Raw genomic sequence first — 18,654 nt, 5'->3', positions numbered from 1 at the left:
AAATCTACATTACATATTGCATTTGCAAAAGAAGCCACAAAAATGTGCATTGCAGTGACTCAGCAAGTTGGAACCCTGTATACTGGCTTATAGAAAGCTGGTAAAGCTCAAAGTAACAGAATAAAAAGCTAAAAGCCCCAAGAAGCATATAAAATTTCTTCCTGTTGGAAATAAACTGAAAGATGTGATTTGACTGTTACAGCCATTTTTATAAAGAAGAATTTCTTTTCTAAGTATATTTGACTTTCTATAGCATGCCTCACATCAGCCTAGAATTTTATGATATACCAGGAGCACTAAATTTGTACATAACCATGGGTAATGTTATTATTTGTAGCAGTGGCCACTCGTGCTGTGCAGCAGAATGGACAATACCAACTCTAACTCTTAGTTGCATTTGCATCCATGAACCTCAGAGGAATCTGCAGCAGGCAATTCCTCTCTTCACTGTAACTGAAAGAACGGGATGCTGAGGCTCGTGAATGGGAAATCCCTCAGAGGTGTCAGCAAGCCCCAGCACGGTGAGGAGCAGAGGGCAGGCACAGGCAGCCTGGTCTGGCACAGCAGCCCAGCCCCGCCTGGGACACTTCACAGCCAGAATCAGAGGCACAGTACCATAAGCCCTCTGGCAGACTGCAGTGTTTTTCCAGCTACCATCACAAAGCCCCACAAAACACATTAGCACAAGCTAATGAAGACATAAAAAAATGCTTTGGATCTAACACTACATATTTTTCCTCAGATTGTTTAGTAAAACAGATCTAGGAATAAAAATAGAAATATAAAAATGGGGTTTAAAAGCAGCACTTCAAATATGCAGCATTCCTTGTTTTGAAGTGAAAGTAAGCTGTGAAGAGGGGAAGGGTATCAGTTAATAACACAATGGAGATGGAAGAGCAAATCATGTACTGGCCACTGGTCCGCCTCTTGCCATTTTGAGACATTTCACACCATCTGCTGTTTCTCCATGGTAAGAGTTGTTTCCTGCTCACATAACTCTGGTGTCAGAGGGAAGGAAAGGGTCACCTTAGTCAGACTCATGGTCTCTGACAGTAACAAGACACCTCTGAAAGGTTATGGCTTTTCCTGAGTAGGGCATCAGGATGGAACTTCGGACCTTTATGTAACTAAAGTTACATAAAGGTCCAAAGGTAGAAGGGACAGTTGTAGAACTGCATGACTAATGGCAATGGCTTACACATCTGTCAAAAACATTCTCTGTGCTACCTCCAATTACTAAAAATGTACACTGTTTTTACTTCTTTGTATCTATGTGGGAAATTTTAAAATATGAGGATAGAACATAACAGGTTATGTTAAAGCTTAGTCTTCCATGAGCGGAGGTCCCAAGGTTATCCCCAAATTCTTGATTTCTGCCTATCAGCATGTATAAAACATTACTGCTGTGGCACTATTTCAACATATTAATCATCTGAATATGAAATTACTTCTGCAGAAATGCTGTCTGTTTCCAAATACAAAGACACACAGAAGATGGCATTTAACAAAGAAAAAAGCTACTTCTAAAAAGTGGTAATTTTTTACAAAAACAATGTCAAAATATTTCCTTGTATTAGTTTTCCTGAAGCAATAATGATCTCTGGATACAGGGAGAAGCAGTATTTTTTATTCCATCAACTTCAAGGGCTGGAAAAAGCATATAAGCTTTTGGGTTCAGATTCCCTTCCCCAGGTCTGCTGATTCTTCTGGTACTGTGTCCATGTGAAATAACCCACTTTCCAACAATGATAAATAGGTAAAAATCTGGTCACTGACTTAGTACATATGCCTTCAATTGAAGGAAAAGCTGTCTGCCAAGCTTCAATCAAGTAGATCATAGGTCTGTGAAAAAAAGAATCTAAAAGGATGGAATTCAGTTGCTATAGTGGCACATTAAACAAATAAATGAGATACCATGGAATGCTAAAAAATATTTGTGGTCTGATTAAGTCATATTTGCCACATGTGTGAACACTAACAGCACAGTTTAGTAAAGTGGGTACAATGTAGTACAGTCCCACTTTTACTATGCAAAGTCTAATTCTTATCTGGGTGCTAATGGTTATCAGTGCGTCCAAGGGTTCACAACACTGCCTTTTACTGTAAATCATAGGGGAAAACATAGTCCTTTAAATACATAAAGTTAGACAATAAATGCTTATTAAACTATTACACCTTCAAAGATATATTTGCATTCTTCCTTGTACTTGTGAGACCTTCTAAGGAGACAAAGCTTCCAGGATGCTCACGTATGGAGTGTTTATTAAGAGTACATAACTTGTAGCTGGCAGCTGACTTATTAAACATTCATCAATATAACCAATCCTCCTCCAATACATTATTTTTTTCTAGTGAAATGTTCTCTTTTCTTGATAGAAGACTTTAAATATACTCATTATTAATCATAACAATCTATCCTGTAATGTTTGACTCTACTATCTGCCTATGTTCTCTGGAAAAAACTCAGGGAAGAAACCAGAAATCTATTCTGTTAAAAAGATAAAACAAGTGTTTGATTTAGCAGAGAGAAGAAAGCATATATTTTTAACTGGAAATGCATACTGCTTATTAATGCATTTTGCACTGATTTTAAAGTTGAACATTTATTTACATTTATAACCTGTAACTATATATCTGATAAATGGTGCAGTAACACCTGAAAATGTACCATCTTAGACCCTACAGCTCCAGCAATGTCTATGGCAAGCAATATAAGCTGCACAAAAAGTGAATGTTAAAACAAAACCAGCATTCCTAATATTGTCAGAACTATGTGACTGAACCAAATGCATGTCCATCCCACATCACTGCTGGTGGAACAGCAAACCTAGCAGTCCAGGGCCAAACTCTGCTTCTAGAAAACATAGCTCAGTACTCCACACTCAGAGAAAGGCTAAGGCCCCCTTCATGTGCCCTTTTGGGGCTTTTTGTTGGTCATTTGCTTTGTGCCCATAGTAATCACTCTAACAAACATTTGTATGAGCAACTTCAGCTGAAAATCTGGCTTTAAGCTTTCATTATCAGTATTATTACTATCAGCATAATTACTACTTCCAGAGTTACACCCAGCTTTGGCTGTTAAAGCAGGGCAGTTTGAAATGCAGACAGAACACCTCCTTACTCCCGGTATTTCAAATATGTTACCTTCCAGCTCAGCTCACCTGCAACTCTCACCCTCAGCAAACTGCATCTGTTTTAACATGCAATGCACTCCACACTCCACAGCTGATATGGCAAAAAAGGGTCTTTTCTAAACAAAGGACTTTAGTTTTGAGAGTGAAACAGATGATCAAGATTATGTACAGCCTTGTCAGATAAAAATATAGACAGAAGCAAAGACATCAGTGTCATTCTACAGATGTAACACAGGAAGTTTTATATGAACACAGACTTCATACTCTTGTGTGGTTGTGGGTGGTTTTAATCTAAAACTTTTTCCAAAGTTTTGAAGCTCCTGGCATGTCACTGTGCAAATATTACTTTACCTGACCTGTAAACCTACATCCAACAGCAACAGAAACAATTCTCCTCCTCAGAGAAGCACCCATAAGCCATTTCCTTGCTCTCAATTCCTCAAACTAAAACATCTCAGGGAAGTCTACCCAGTGAACATGGAAGACATGGAAGAAAACATACTCTCCATTTGTCTTTCTTACTGTTTATTTCCTTGTTTCTCTCTTCTTCCTCCCTGAAGTTCCCTTTACCATTTTGAGTCTCTTCCAGCTTGTCTACATTATTCTGTGGCTCCTTTTTTATTCACTTGCCTCATCTGTTATTTTTCTTTTCTTTTTTTTTTTTTCTCTAGGTAGGAGTTGGAACAGCATCAGCTGACTATTTAATTCATCTCTTTCCTCCCGCCTGTCTTTTCCTCTCATTCAACCATCTTTCCCTAACCTCCCTTTTTGTGCTCTCTCACTCTCTCCCCTTCTCTCTTCCTTTGGTTGTAACTCTGCAACCTGGTGCTGACACTAGATGCTCTCGTGCTGTCTGCCAGCAGACTGAGTTATGTGACCTTGTAATAGAAGGTGGTTAAACTTTTTGAAAGAGATTTCTTCTGGGGATTTCAGCTCTCAGGCCTTTCATTTTCAATGTTCATGCCCAGAATAGGGCTTGCAGGTTTTACTGTTAAGTGCTCAAAGATGTTTTGAAAAAGGTTCCTTGTTACTAAGGTTTAGGGATGTTTATATCAGGAGGAGCCTCTGTGTGGGTTTCCTCCACATTAGTGGAAATAGCAAACAATCGGAAAAATTCAGCATCTGTGTCCAGTTAAAAAGCTGTCTTCACCTTACCCTGATGAGTGTTCTCTGGCAGATATGTAACATGGTTAAGGCCAGCTTCCCACTTCACAAAAACTGCTGTGCTGTTACTGTGTTAGATAAAGGGGTTTTCCTAATGCCCCCAGAGGATGCCATTTAGACAACCAGGGCTTCTTCACCCTAGCAGCCTATTTCAATTTTCAGGTGCTATACTATCACAGGTTTTGACATACCACCAATTTCCAAGCCCTTCACATAAGTAAGAGAAAATAAAAGAAAATCTTTTAAGCTGGTGCTGCTTTTCTCCCCAGAGCAGGGAGATAATTGATACCACTGTAGTTACGCTCCAGTGGTGGAACTGGCAGATAATGAGGAGAGATAGCAGACGGAGCCACGTAACTGTGGCATAAAACATGCAAAAAGTGTACAAATTCAACAACATTGTTTTCATGGGTTTTGCAAATATCCTGAGTCCCCAGGCAACCAGCTTCAATTGCTATTCTCTCCATCAGATGTTTAAATAATAGCCATCTAGGAGTGGTTAGTCTGTTAGAAATTAAATTTAAAATTTTCCCTGATTTTTATCAGGAGACCTTGCAACTTATGTAGAAAGTGGGAACGCCTTCCTGGAGCAATGAAAATTTTATTCACACCTAACATATGAAAATATTGTAAATAAATTAAGAAGAGCACTTGAGTTGTACTATCCTTGAAACACATTTATTTGATTTAGAAAATAAATCCCAGAAAAATGTAAATATCTTCTAGGCAGAAGCATGAAGCATTAAGAAGGTGCACTAAATTTAAAAAGCAGAGCCCACCCATGGGATGTGCTGTGTTAGGAAATCATCCCCAGGAAGTATAATGCACTGTTTCAAATTAACAATTGCTGAAAAGGATTGTTTGGTCTACATGAAGAGAAACACCCTGATAAAAAACAGAGTATCTCCTCGTTCATACATCAGAGTGGCCACTGTGTATCACCTGACCAGTGATTAATGGAGAGATGGGTTTATCAAATAACTCACCACTTTTGGACATTCCAATCTTTATGTTCAGTTTACTATGGATTTTGATTTTTGCATGCATTTTCTACTGTTCTTATTAAATCATCAAGGAAAAAATATTTACACCAGAGAACCAACTTTCATAAAATCACAGAATGATTTGGCTTGGAAGGGACCTTAAAGACCATCTAGTTCCAACCACCCTGCCATAGGGAGGGACCCCTTCCATTAGATCAGATTTCTCAGAGTCCCATCCAATTGGGCCTTGAACACTTCAAGGCACAAGACATTCACAGCTTCTCTGGACAACCTGTTCCAGTACTTCACAACCCTCACAGGAAAGAATTTCTTCCTAATGTCTAATTAACTAACCTGCCCTCTTTCAGTTCGAAGCCATTCTCCTGTCACTACATATCCTTGCTCTGTCACTATATATCCTTGTAAAAAGTCCCTCCAGCTGTCTTGAAGGACCACTTCAGGTGCTGAAAGACTGGAATAAAGTCACTCTGGAGCCATCACTTCTCCAGGCTGAACAATGTCAACTCTCTCATCCTTTCCCCATAGAAGACGTGCTACATCCCTCTAATCACCTTTGCGGCCCTCCTCCAGACTCACTCCAACAGGATTATGACCTTTCCATCATTAAAACAAAAAGACACACAAGCCATGGCCACCAGGCCTTGGACAAGGCTGCTAGGACAAACAATTGGAGAGGTGGTTGGTGTGACTTTGCACCAGCCTTTGGTGGGCTCAACTTTTCAGCTGAGTAGTCAACAATAAGAAAAGAGAGACAACTTGTGAAATTGATAGAGATACATCTCTTGGACAGGCTCCTTCCTCTTCCTTCTTCTCTCCTTCCTCCAACTGCTATTTGTCCCAGTTTTTGTGCATTCTCTTGAATACTAGAACAGAGGGTAAGTCTTTCTAGAAATGCCTTTGTTTCCCATTTCCCGAAAGTAGCTTAAAAAATAACAGAGTACAAAACTGGAAGAGCTCATATAGACTGCAGTGGCACAGAACCGAGACAATAATCATTTTTCCAACTCCACAGATGCAGAGCATATTTCTCTCTCGCCTTCCTGACCTCTCCTCTAGGGTCTTCATATGAAGACATTACTTTGTTTCCGACCTCCAGAGCATTTCAACTCCTCAGTAAGTAATTTCTATCTCTGTATTTTGCTTTCCTTCCCACAAACAAAAGATGATTCACATTTTTAAACCAAATTTGAGACAGTGTCTGCAAAAACCAAAGAAGGACTCTCGCTGAAATGGTATGCTAACTTGGACAGATACTGCAGGCAGTCCTGCCATGTAACCTGGCTCAAAATCAGCAATGCTCAAGCATAAATTAATTCAGTCTACATATCTGTTTATGTGGGCATTGGTTAGAATAAGGGCAACTTCTAGTTTTAAACCCTGTGCTAATGTTGAAGAGAATATAATTTCTGAAAAAATCATCCATGCATCAACCTGCACAAAAAGTTGCAAGGAATGAACTGATAAAAATCCTATTACTGTAACACATCCATTTTACACACTAAAGGTTAGTCTTCAATTAAAAATTCCTCATACTGATAAAGACCAGATAGCCAGCCATCAGAAAATGGAAAAGAGTATTTCCCATGGAAAATATGCCTTTGGAATTATGAGCTGATATGGTTCCAAACTGCAGGACAGTCTCCAGAAAACAAATGACATCTCTGATGAAAGAGTTCAGCAATTTGGCAACTGAAATTGTAGCCCACAAAGATGAATTCATCTGCATAACTAATAAATCCAGGAAGTGCACTTGACAGTTCAGAAACAGACCAAGGCTGAGACACAGCCCTACTCTCCAACAACTCTCTTTAGACAGGTAGTTATATCTGTGGACAGAAGCTTAGCTTCGGCTACTCAAATGTGTTCCTTCAGATAATAAACAGAAATTAAATCCTTGTGTTGGTCAAATCAGCAGCAACCCTGCTATTGATTTTCATGATCATTTATCAAGTCATAGTGATTGGTTATGGATTAATGAACTGACTGAGATGATGCAATACATCAGCTTTATGGCACAGTATAACTCTGTTAGAGATACCTTTCACAAGTGTATAAATCTGCACATATGAGGTACTATCTGGTATCATAAGGCACCACTTTATACACAGATTTTCCCAAATACAGGAATTATATATTTGTGGCTAATACAGGGTGTGGGGGTGTGTATATACATATATATATATATGTAATAGAAATATGTTCTTGACACTATATGCAATTTTATTTTATGCTGAATAGGTTGTGCATGGCAATAAGCCTCTCCTCTTTTTCTATGAAAATTTATAAAAAATATTAAAATTGAATTAGTAATGGGACTGCATATTTCCAAGGTTCATTTCCCTCATGTTTCCCATTTCTAGAAAGGAAGTTTTTCTATAATTCTTATTTTTTTAATGTTGAAAAAGTGTTGCTATGAAGGACTGGTATCTCTGAGTATTAACAAGATATTACAGTGGGTTCAAGAACATAGGAGTTTAGATATGGACAGTGCTGTAACTGCAAAAAAAAAGGATGGGAAAGGAGGAACAAATTACTAAAAGCTTAAAAAGCAGCAGGCACCACAGTCCAAACCACTTCATCCTGGGCTAAGGCACTGAATCGGACAAGCTCTTCAAACCATTTCTTCACAGAGCCTTCAAGACAGTCACCTGAAAATGCTTCTAATGCTTCCAATACCAATACATGCCCATATTACTAATGGAAATATGACTGCTGTTATTACACCCCGATTTCATGACTTTTACTCCTTTTCTATGTATGGATTTTGCAGGTTGATATTGACACTTGAGCAAGTTGTTACAGCTGATCATAATACAGTAGAAAGCTTTTTTAATGTGCAAATTTGTTTTTTAATTTTTTTTTGGTGTTAAATAAATATTTTTGGGGAATTGCTGTGAAAAAATTCTGGATAGAGTGTTCACAGGTGAAGTAACATTTGACCTTACATCCTTAGGAGCTGTACCAGATACTTTGTGGGAAGCTCACTCAGAAGTGGGATTAATCAGCAAGGTGACAGAAGCTAAACAACTCACATCTCACTGACAGATGAGAGTCTCTTGTGTGAGTTGTGTTGTGCAAGGCTCCAGCATGGCCACCCCTGCTTTCAGAATAGTTACCATTCCATGTGCACAACTGCTGTCAAAACGTGCAGGAATACATGGGAATAAATGTTTATTTCAGTATAAAGAAATAGCCAGGGATCCTGATTTTTCTAAACTACTTCCAGAGGTCCTACCCTTTCACCAAGTGGGCCTCTATCATATTCTCTAAAATTTATTATGTCAAAATTTTAACTACTACTAAGTGAGGTGCAAGCATTCTCAAGGTAGTTTAATAACCCTTTCATACTATGATGAGCAATGCATCAGAATTAATTAGCATGAAAGCTGGTGTGGATAAAATGATGGATAAAACATCAGAAAGAATGTACTAAATGTAGTGAAAAGCCCCACAGCCATAAGCTTCCCTTGTGATCTAACTGAAGAACACTTGGATAAATGGAGACTGACACAGAAACCAATTCCTTTACAAAAGTCTTTCAAAAATGCTTTCAACAATATTTCAAGTTGAAAACAAAGTCTAAAATAGTTGGACACAATACATTTCAGTAAACTCTGTGGTGTCCAAAAACATCAAACAAAAAACCTCTTCACATATTTCACTAAGTATACATTTCTACAAAGCAACATGAGCTTGAGTTGCCTTTTAGTTATAGCACAGAGAAGACTTCCTGAATACCTACGGCCTTTTGCTGCCAACTGCTTCACAATGTACAATCATGAAAAATGTTATGGATTAGGCACTTCTAGTATATGGAATGTCACCTGAAAGAAATGTCATCAGAGCTGGGACTGATCTGTTGTGGGGAAAAAATCAAGATGTGCATGGTTTAGCAGTGTTGCAGTGTTTGCGAGTTTTCAGTTTGTAACCTCAAAGCTCAAGAGAGGACAGCCTGAACAATCATGGCAGGAGTCATCAGACTCCATCCTCAGCTCTAGACACACATAATATCATGCTGTTCCTTTCAAAACATCATAAAACAGTACAGTATCTAGCAGAAGCTGATGCTCCTCTTGTCAGTAACAACTCTCATACCGCTCCTTTGACACAAAATCTGGGGAACAAATAAACAGCAGTGTCATCTGTCCCACTCCACAACAGACCAGTTTATCAATGGTGGACAGATCTTGGTTTGCTGTGGTGATAAAGTGCCCACACCTGGAAGGGTGAGCTCTGCTGTCATCTACTGATGAACAGCAGTGCCAAATGGTTTGCCACATCTTGATGAGGAAAACAAAGTAATAATGAAACATTTTGCACAGATGCAACTAGAGAAGCAAACATGACACTTTTCAGTTCCAAATGCTGCATCAACAGTGGAAAGTACCTGATGGCAAATTGTGGCCTTAAGTTTCTTTTAGCATTTAAATATATAGTTGACAGAAAGGATGTCTGACTTCACATAGCAGAGAGGGATTAAAAGGTCATATTTCTTCTCAATAAACTACCTTTATGAATACCAATGCATCAATTTTAAACCTTTGCACTGATACATATAATTCCACATTATTAAAAATATTCAGATAGAGGTTCTGCTACATAAGTTTGGTATGCATGAGTTATTTTTCTAAAAACACACAAGTCCAATAAGTAGAGATTTTTTGAAAAGCACTTTAACCAAAAGGTTTTCATTATGAATTATTCTTTGGTAGACTGGTAAAGAAACATTAAATTAAGTGTTTCTGTGATTTTAGAGCAAGATTTGTCAAATCCAGAACTTCTGTTTTATGGAACAGTCTCGTCCTCATGACCACTGTGACATTTCTCTGGGAAAGTTACCTTATACAGGAAAGAGCTGACCCCCACAAAAAGCCTGGGATGTAGGGCAAGTAAGTTCATATCTCCAGTTTCAACCTAATAAGGATTCAAATATGACTCCAGGAGACAAGGAAGGAAAGATGTTACTCTTCCTTGCAAATCACATTCCTTAATCACTTCTCAAGGGATTTGCACCAAGAGTATACAGAATCATGCACAAAGAAATCAGTGTCTTACACTTTTGTTTATGCAAGGAAGTGTTTACATTACTTTACTCACCATTCCATGATTTAGCCATGCTGGTATAAAATTATCAAGCAGCTTTGGGTAAACCAGTTCCCTGTCATAGATATAGATGCTCCAAAACATTGTCACGACAAACTAAGGAGAAAAAAAAAGACAAGACATTTTTAAATATATGCTTCTGAAAAATTAGTTGCATTCTTTAGATAGCAAAATAGGTCACTTAGCAAAGGATTACTGTTCTTTCACCAAATACTGTTATAATCAACAGCTTGAATCTGGATTACTCTTTGAATTCACTGAGGTTTTAACTTTTCTTCTTTTTTTTTTCCCCCTTAACTTTTAGCCAGGAAAAAACAATCTCATTTTTTGACTTACATGCCTGTGGCCAAATTACAAGTGAATATTAGACTTTAGTAGCAGATGTGGCATATAAATAATGTTTCTCCACTAACAGGGCAGAAAACAAATGGAAAATCAGCTAAATATCACTTGGAATTCATACAAGTGATACATTGTATTCATACAACATATCAACATGAAATATTCACTCCTGAACAGAAGCCTGTAAATTCCTATTTTCACTTTTCTGTGTCAGCCATCAAGACAGCTTTTAAAAAAAATCCAAAGAACCTTTGATGACTTTGCACACAATTCATGGACTGGGATCCACCAGTATCCTGCTCATTTGTCAATATGAAATTTGGCTTGGTTCTTCTCAGAGACTATTTACTAGGGGTCCAGAAAATGACCATTATTTGCTGTAGACTGAGGGCAGGACAAATGGATCAGCTAAAGTTTACAGTAGGCTAAATTTTTGCTAAATTGTTCACATATTCTTTCAAGTTATCTTGATGAGTGAAAGGCAAAGACAATACAAACCTACAAAATGTACAGAAATAATAGTTTTAGCTTACCTTAACTGTGGCAAGTAAGTATTTTTCTAATTAAAATGCCACTGCTTTCTTACCTTGAATTTGAGTCATAGTTTTCTAGAAATAAAAAAGGCTTATTGTTCATAGCAGTAAAACCCAACACCTGTGCCAGGAGCTTTTCAATGAACATTTACAGGGGCTCTCTAAACAGTAATGCTAAATCCAAGTTCAAAGATTGAGAGCCAAAAGATAGAACTTTCACTGAGATAGAAGGGAAGTATTCAGTTACATCCAAACTCATGTAGCCTATGATCTAACAGCTCATTTATAGGATCAGTGAAAGAAATATGGGGTGAGCATAGCACATTTTGCAAATTACTAGCATGTATAATAGTGTAGGCATAAGTTATTTCATTAGCTTCTGACTTTAGAAACTTAAAATTGAGGTTTGCAGTTAATCAATGGCACCTTGTTCTAACCACAGACATGCAGACTTTGGCCAGCCAGTTATGTGAATGAGCTGAAGCAGTACACTGTTCCCTCAGTGTGCATACAGTACATAGTTTCTTGATTTCCAGCACAGTTGTCCATCTGTTACGACAGCTATCGATGCCTGCTCAGAATAAGCTTGGACTATTTGACTAGTGCACAGGGGCCAGGAAAAAAAATAGGTTATGATGGACAGCCCAAAAAATATTGCAAGTATAAAGCACCCCATAAGAAATCTCTCTTCTGGGGCAGTTTTGGCATTGGCACAGCACAGCTCTTTACGCACCTGCTGACACGTAAGTGCCAAGATATGAATAGCTGAACAGCAGGAAAAATGGAAGCAAAGTATCCTCCTCTCTATAGGCCTCCTAGAAGTCATGTATTATCACAGTGGGTCTCTGAGAACCTGCTAAGATCAACTGGGGCATAAAAACATCTTCTCAGGCATATGAAGACCAAGATTGATAATGTTTTTTCTTCCAAGGACGTCTCAAAACAAGAAAAATCAACCAGGATTAGGCTGAACTTTATTACACTGAATAGAACAAAGCTAGCATGTTTTGACCTGTGATTTTTGTGTAGAGCAGAATAAAACAATAGACTTTGTCAAGGAGGTAAAGACAAGAAAAGAGGGGACATGCCATCTGTCCCTTAACCAAAGTCAGCCAATGGATGGAACAGGATCAGCCTAGCTGGTTGCAACCATCTGGAGCTACAGACGGCAAATGCTGCTTAGCAAAGCACTATCACAAGGCAGACATAAGGTAAAGGAAGTGCGCAAAACCAAACGTGTTACAGAACTAACCTGTCCCAGAGGATGACCTGATACGAGACTTAACACAACACCCTGGGGAAGATTCCTTCCAGCGTCTGAATGGTCCACCTTACTCTTCTTTACAATTAGTTCATTTGGATAAAATGAACTATAAAAATTAACTATTTTGATAACAGGAATTATAATGAGGGCTTGCGACATAGTTACTTTGGCTGCTTCTGAATTTGTTTACTTTGATTAATGAGCAACTGTTGGTCTGGTACTTTTAAGTCCCCTCTACTATGCTTACATTTTGCCACTGGCAGACTTTTTATTTGGGCTGGGCTTTGCTAAGATCTCACATAATCATGTAGTGCCAGACCATGACACAACTGAGCTGCTTCTTTACACTGCCTCTTGTAAAATCCTGGACCTGCAGGATGAGTTCCTTATGCTTTTTTAATACCCAAGGCAGCACACAGGAGAAATGAGACAACATTCTCAGGAGGTTAAATTACAAACTTTCATTCGTAAACTTTAGAAAATAAAGGCACTTGGCAAATTTTAAAGCAACATTCAATCAAAATCAAGCATTTCACAAGGCACCGGCTTAGTGAACTCCAAACCATCTAACTCTAAGTTACTCAGATATTGAGAAGAAGAAATGGGGGGAGGAAGAGAAAAAGATTAAAAATCATTGCTTGAATTCCAGTGTGATCTCAGCTACTGTGAAATCGTAACAGTGGGCTGTGGCCACACGTGCCTATACTTTATCTGCCCTGGTCTCTCAGGGCATTCCCCTTTTGGTGGGGCTTTTGCTGTCCCAGTGGCTAATAGCCATTGTGGGTCTGGACTAGAGGCTTCGGGGCGGTGGGGGTGGAGCAGGGCACCTTTCCACCTATGCAGGACACACCCTGCCCGTCCCTTTGGTTGTTTTAAGTACAGGACACGGAGGCTCAAAACAATGACTGAGACTAGAACAATGGGAAACAGGATCTTCTTCTTCCTTGTTAGCAGTAGTGGGATTCTAACCCAGCAGAGAGAGGGAGAAAAAAAAAGGAGAGGAAATAGAGGAAAGTGTACAAGAAACCATACAGTGGACAATTGCTACTTCAATAATCAAAAACATAAGTTCAGTCAGTATAGGGATTCCACCCTATACTACTATGCAAGCTATCATCCCTCATCCTGTGAGTTCCAGAGATGGCAAAAAATATGCAAATCAGGATCTAGGGGAAAGAGTTCATGAAACCAGACTTTCGGCTGCAGTGATTGGAAGAGTTCAGCAGACTGGTTGGCAATTTTCTTTACTTTTGCTTGTGCTGCTTAAAACAGCATTTTCCTATTGGTGAGGTTCAGCATTTCACATATTCCTTGCCCATTTAGTAACAACCTATCAAGGATTAGACAATTTTATAAAATCATTTTTGATAATTGCTGGACTTCTACGTTGAGCTCCAAAATGGCCTAATGAGTCCAATTTAAGATTCTCTATTGCAATGCGACTGCACACCTCACCAAAAAATAGAAAACTTAAGGATAAGGCAAATTTTCAACAGTTAGGCTGCCTTACATTTTAGAGCTGATAAACTTACAAACCCAGATATCAGTGTAACCTGAACACATTTCCTGTATTACCACCCTTATCCCTTTCACCAATGTGGTTTCAGGGGGGCTCCCCAGAATCCGTATTAGAGTCAATTATCTTATTACAACGCTAGAGATCCAAATGCCAGTATAAGGGGGAATATCAGGGTGCACCATGGAAAAGTCACATCAAGTAAAAGTTCTTAGTCTGGTTGCCTCAGGGGGGTTAAAGGTATAACAAACACTCGAGCCATTTCTATCTATTTGGCATATTTTTCTAGACAGGGTCCTGGGTTCAAACCAAATACCTTCCTAACTTACTAAACCCTTCATTGGTTTCCAAATGTGAAATCCTTTCTTCTGACATCTTGACCACTTAGGACTTCTTTGCTTACAGCTGGAGAAAACTTTCCAGCTGCCCCCTCAGTCTCTGTCAACCCCCTTCTCTGTATGATCACGCTTCATACATCGCTTTCCACTACTACATGTGGTTTCTCTGGCATCAAACTACACTTATTTCTCAGTTCAAAGTAATTTTATACCTTGTTCTGAGGAGGTAGGAAGGGGTACACAAATCTGATTTCATAATCATATGAAATCCTGCTGAGCTTCCAAGCTAAATTCAGGAAGGAATCTTTTCCACCTGCTGTGGCAACCAGAGAGGAGACACAAACAGCCCGAAACAATGCTTGTGACATTTATACACATACTGCAAAACTACTGAGGCAAAACAGATACAAATATAAATATCACAAAACATATTAAGATAAAAACATGTACAAACAATCACTGCAGCAAAGAACTGTGTAAATCTTCAGTCCTGTTGCCGCTTCATCTTCTCACAGCCACATCTTTGCATGGAATGCTTGTAGAAGGAGAGACAAAAGAAAACTCAGTCCTACTTGGACTAGTTTTAAAAAGAAGGAATTATCCATCTGCTGTTAATTTTGTGTTCTCTGCCATGGGCATCTCTGGTCACCCATGCATGCATGTGCAGGGGGGTCTTAAAGACCAGCAGGACTTCCCCGATAGCTGGGAGGCCTACCAGTACTGGCTGACCAGGACAATCTATGGGGTTCCAGGGATCATCAGTCCTTTTGTTTCTGGAAGGCGTGGTAGGAGACGTGGGACAAAATGCTGTAAGTCATGGACATCCACTTACTCTCCACCAATCACTGACTTTGGTCACAGTGTCCCACAGCTGATGAGGCGCCTTTGGATCCTGAGGTCTCAAAAACCATTTCAGGAGACCATTTGTCCTTTCTACTATCCCACTGGCTTGTGGATGTGGTGTAGGGGGTGTGGAACAACCACAGTATTCCTTCAGTTTTCGTCCACTCCTGGACTACTCCTGCTGTGAAGTGACTGCCATTAGCTGATTGCATTGATTTTGGTTTAGGAAGGAAAGTGAATCATAATTTTAATCCTTTCACAGTACCTTCCCCTGTAGACCATGCTACTGCTTTAGCCTGCACCTAGGTTGACACTATTTGAACACCTATCAGCACATATTCTTTTGCTCCCGATTTGTTAAAAGGACCAGTGCAGTCCACCTGCCAAATTTCCCACAACTCCTTTCCCATCCTTAGGTGCAGAGGGGAAATGTGCAGGGGGTGTTTCTCCAGTCTGGGTGCAGCACTGGCTGCAGACAGAAATGACTCTTTCACAAGGCCTTTGGGTGACAGGCCATCCTCTACTTACCACCTCTCTTAACACGTATTTCATCCCAGAGTGGCCATGCTTCACATGCAGCCATTCCAACAAATATCTCCATTTCTCTTCTTATTTTACTTTCTTTTCCTCAGCTAAGACAGCCAACTGAGTGACAGAGTCTACTTGGTCATTTAAGATGTGGGCTGGATGATCCCCCTTCTGATGGGCTGCTACCCATCCAACTGATACCATTTTGGATCTTGCACTCTTCAGAATTTCTCCCCATTCCTCTTTCTGTCATACCAGCAGTCTTTAAACCTGTATGTGCCAGTGGCTAACAGCTAGTCTGGGTCTGGAATACAGGCTTCAGGGGGTGTCGTATCATCCTACCTATGCAGGACTTGCCCTGACCCTCTTCCTCCCTTCCTTTAGCTGTTCTGAGCCAGTACTCATTTTCTCTGGCCTCTCACACCTACCTAAGCTTCAAACAGAACTCCAGGTCTTGTGCTCGTGTTGCCTTCTTGTGGCATAATTCATCACTCTTGTGGAGACAGACATTGTACTGTACTCACATGCCAGGCTGAACAGGCTGCTCATATGAAACAAAAATTTCAGAGAGCCCAATACTTTATTTTCCTTTGTTCCTAAGGCAAAATGGCACAAATATTACCCTTCCATTTCCTCTGTAGATACACTCAAGGCTTTGAATTCAACAAAGAAAACAGGCAACAGAAATTGTTTTTTACATTTCTTTGCACAGGAGCCTCCTAAGATTGACAGATTTGCAAAAATAGTACTGGGTTAAACATAAAATTAAGCAATGTATAGAACACAAAAGCCCCTCATTTGTGGCTTATCCTATCTAGAATCTGCAATTATTCTATCTGTCTGTAATGATTATCTGTCTAGGGTCCAGTCATTACAGACCAAAGGAACCTCAGACTTGCCAGAAGACCTTGGAACCTGGAAATATGGAATAGCTCACTTATTACAGGCATCTGAAAGACTGCTGAACAAATACACAGCAGCAGAAAAAAAATAAGGCTGAAAACAAACTGCTGTCTTCCCACTTAAGGAGGTATTCCTTAAGTGTTTGTCCTCTGTCTGAAGCTTCAGAGGACACGAGCACAGCATGTGGCCCTGTCAAGGGAAAAGTTTTAAAGGACAAGTTGGGAAATGGATGGTTATTCAAAAGAGAAGTCAAGTGGCTTTGTCAAAACACTACAAATGGAAGTAAAGAGAAACTAAGAAAGTAAAGCCAACAAAAAGAATTGTACAATTCACACTTTTACATGAGTCCAACCAAGAAATGTTATGCAAACGAAGAATGAACCCAGTGGAACTTTATTTTCCTACACTATGTGTTTTTGGTTTTGGCTGGGCTGCACAGTTCAGTCATTTCCTGGATGGCTAATGACAAAGAAAAAAAACCCAAACCCTTGTGACCCTGACACAATTTGTTATAAGTACAATTAAAGGTAATCTTTCTGCCTATCTCCCAAGACACTTGTGGTTAACTGTGAGTATAAATATGTTGTTTGTGAACTTCTTTGACAATTAGAGGTATTACATCTAGAAGAAAAGTGGTGTTAAAGGCAGACCACAGTAGGTACAACTTGGCATGGTACTGTCTTTAGGTGGGATCAAGAGCTAGCACAATACACCAAAGGGATTTGAAAAGTGCCAGTGACAGGAATCACAAGGAGTGGGGGAAGAAATCCCAGGGAAAACCCCTCTCAGAGAACAGACTTCAAGGGGCAATTGTACCACTACTTGCTAATTATCCCATCACCAGTCATCTTGTCACAACAGATGAGGGTAAAATCTAGAAGAGAGATTTTGCATGGTTGAGTCAGTTATGGAAATAAAATTATGCTTATAGTCTGGTCAAGTAATAAGGTAACTAGGAAACTGCAGCAAATGCCTACACATCTTTTCTTGGCATAAGAGCACAGATCAGCATAACTGGTGATCTACAGAAGGGTGATCAGCTTTCCTTTTGACTCTACTATACAGAGAAACATGAAATAAGAAAGCTGAAATATGAAACAAGAAAACATGAAATATGAAATTTCTCCTTTGTATCATAGGTTTTTTAAACCCATGAAAGTGTAACAGAAAAAAATGAGGTAATTCTGGTCAGTTTAGACTCAGATTCAAACATAGCTATTGATGCTACATGATATAAAATGTCTGTGGTAGAGTTTGTGATTTTCTAGGCAGCAATCTCTCTTTTGATACGTGACAAGATCAATTTTTGTTCTTCCTATTATTATTAAACACAGTCTTAAACAACCAGAAATGCCTGATTTATCTCTCCTTTCTTTTGTTTAGTACAAATTACAAGAAACATACTGATAAAATCAAAACACTAATTAACCATAGAAACATGGCAACTCAATGATTTATGTCAAACAAATAGAAAAAAAGCTAAACCATTGGTGTAATGTCTGACTTTTAAGCATGTCTCACATCACTCTAGCAATGTAAATTACTCTCAATATATATCTCCTCTACACAGATAAAGGGACGGCAAGTCCAAGTAATTATAGATGAAAATTGGTAATGAACTTCTAAAATGCCTATGCAAGCAATTTTCTTCAGTGGATGGTTGCTAATCTCTTAGGCATTTGAATAGTATTGCAGGCTTATAACGAACTTAAAAAAAGGCTAGGAAGTGTTGCCCACAGGCCTTTTATGGCATAAGGCTTTACTGCACAGAAAAATAATCTATTGATTTCTGATTTGATTCTCTCAAGAGTCATGTTAAAAAGAGCAACAATAGGTAAATCGTCGCCATTATGTCCTCAGAGGAGGTTCATGTTTATTTCTTAACTCTCCTGTGAAATATAGGTTGGCAATTCAGTTTTATCAGAGCCCCTGAAGATACACAATGCATATCACAACACTGCAGAGATGTGATTTGCTGCACA

At 39.1% G+C, this 18,654-nt stretch overlaps 1 protein-coding gene across 1 annotated transcript in view; it reads right to left on the bottom strand.

Moving 5' to 3' along the window:
- The window catches only part of AIG1 (androgen induced 1), a 123,994-nt gene that overhangs the window by 65,422 nt on the left and 39,918 nt on the right, over positions 1 to 18,654 (bottom strand). The window contains exon 3 of the mRNA XM_039707568.1: positions 10,400 to 10,501. Within this exon, the coding sequence (XP_039563502.1) occupies positions 10,400 to 10,501 (102 nt within the window). The remainder of the gene's footprint in view (positions 1 to 10,399; positions 10,502 to 18,654) is intronic.

This window comes from Passer montanus, unplaced genomic scaffold (genome assembly GCF_014805655.1).
Source record: "Passer montanus isolate IOZ18808 unplaced genomic scaffold, ASM1480565v1 scaffold2, whole genome shotgun sequence".
NCBI lineage: Eukaryota > Metazoa > Chordata > Aves > Passeriformes > Passeridae > Passer > Passer montanus.
Note: the sequence above shows the minus strand (reverse complement) of the source record. Positions and strands in the feature narration are given on the sequence as shown.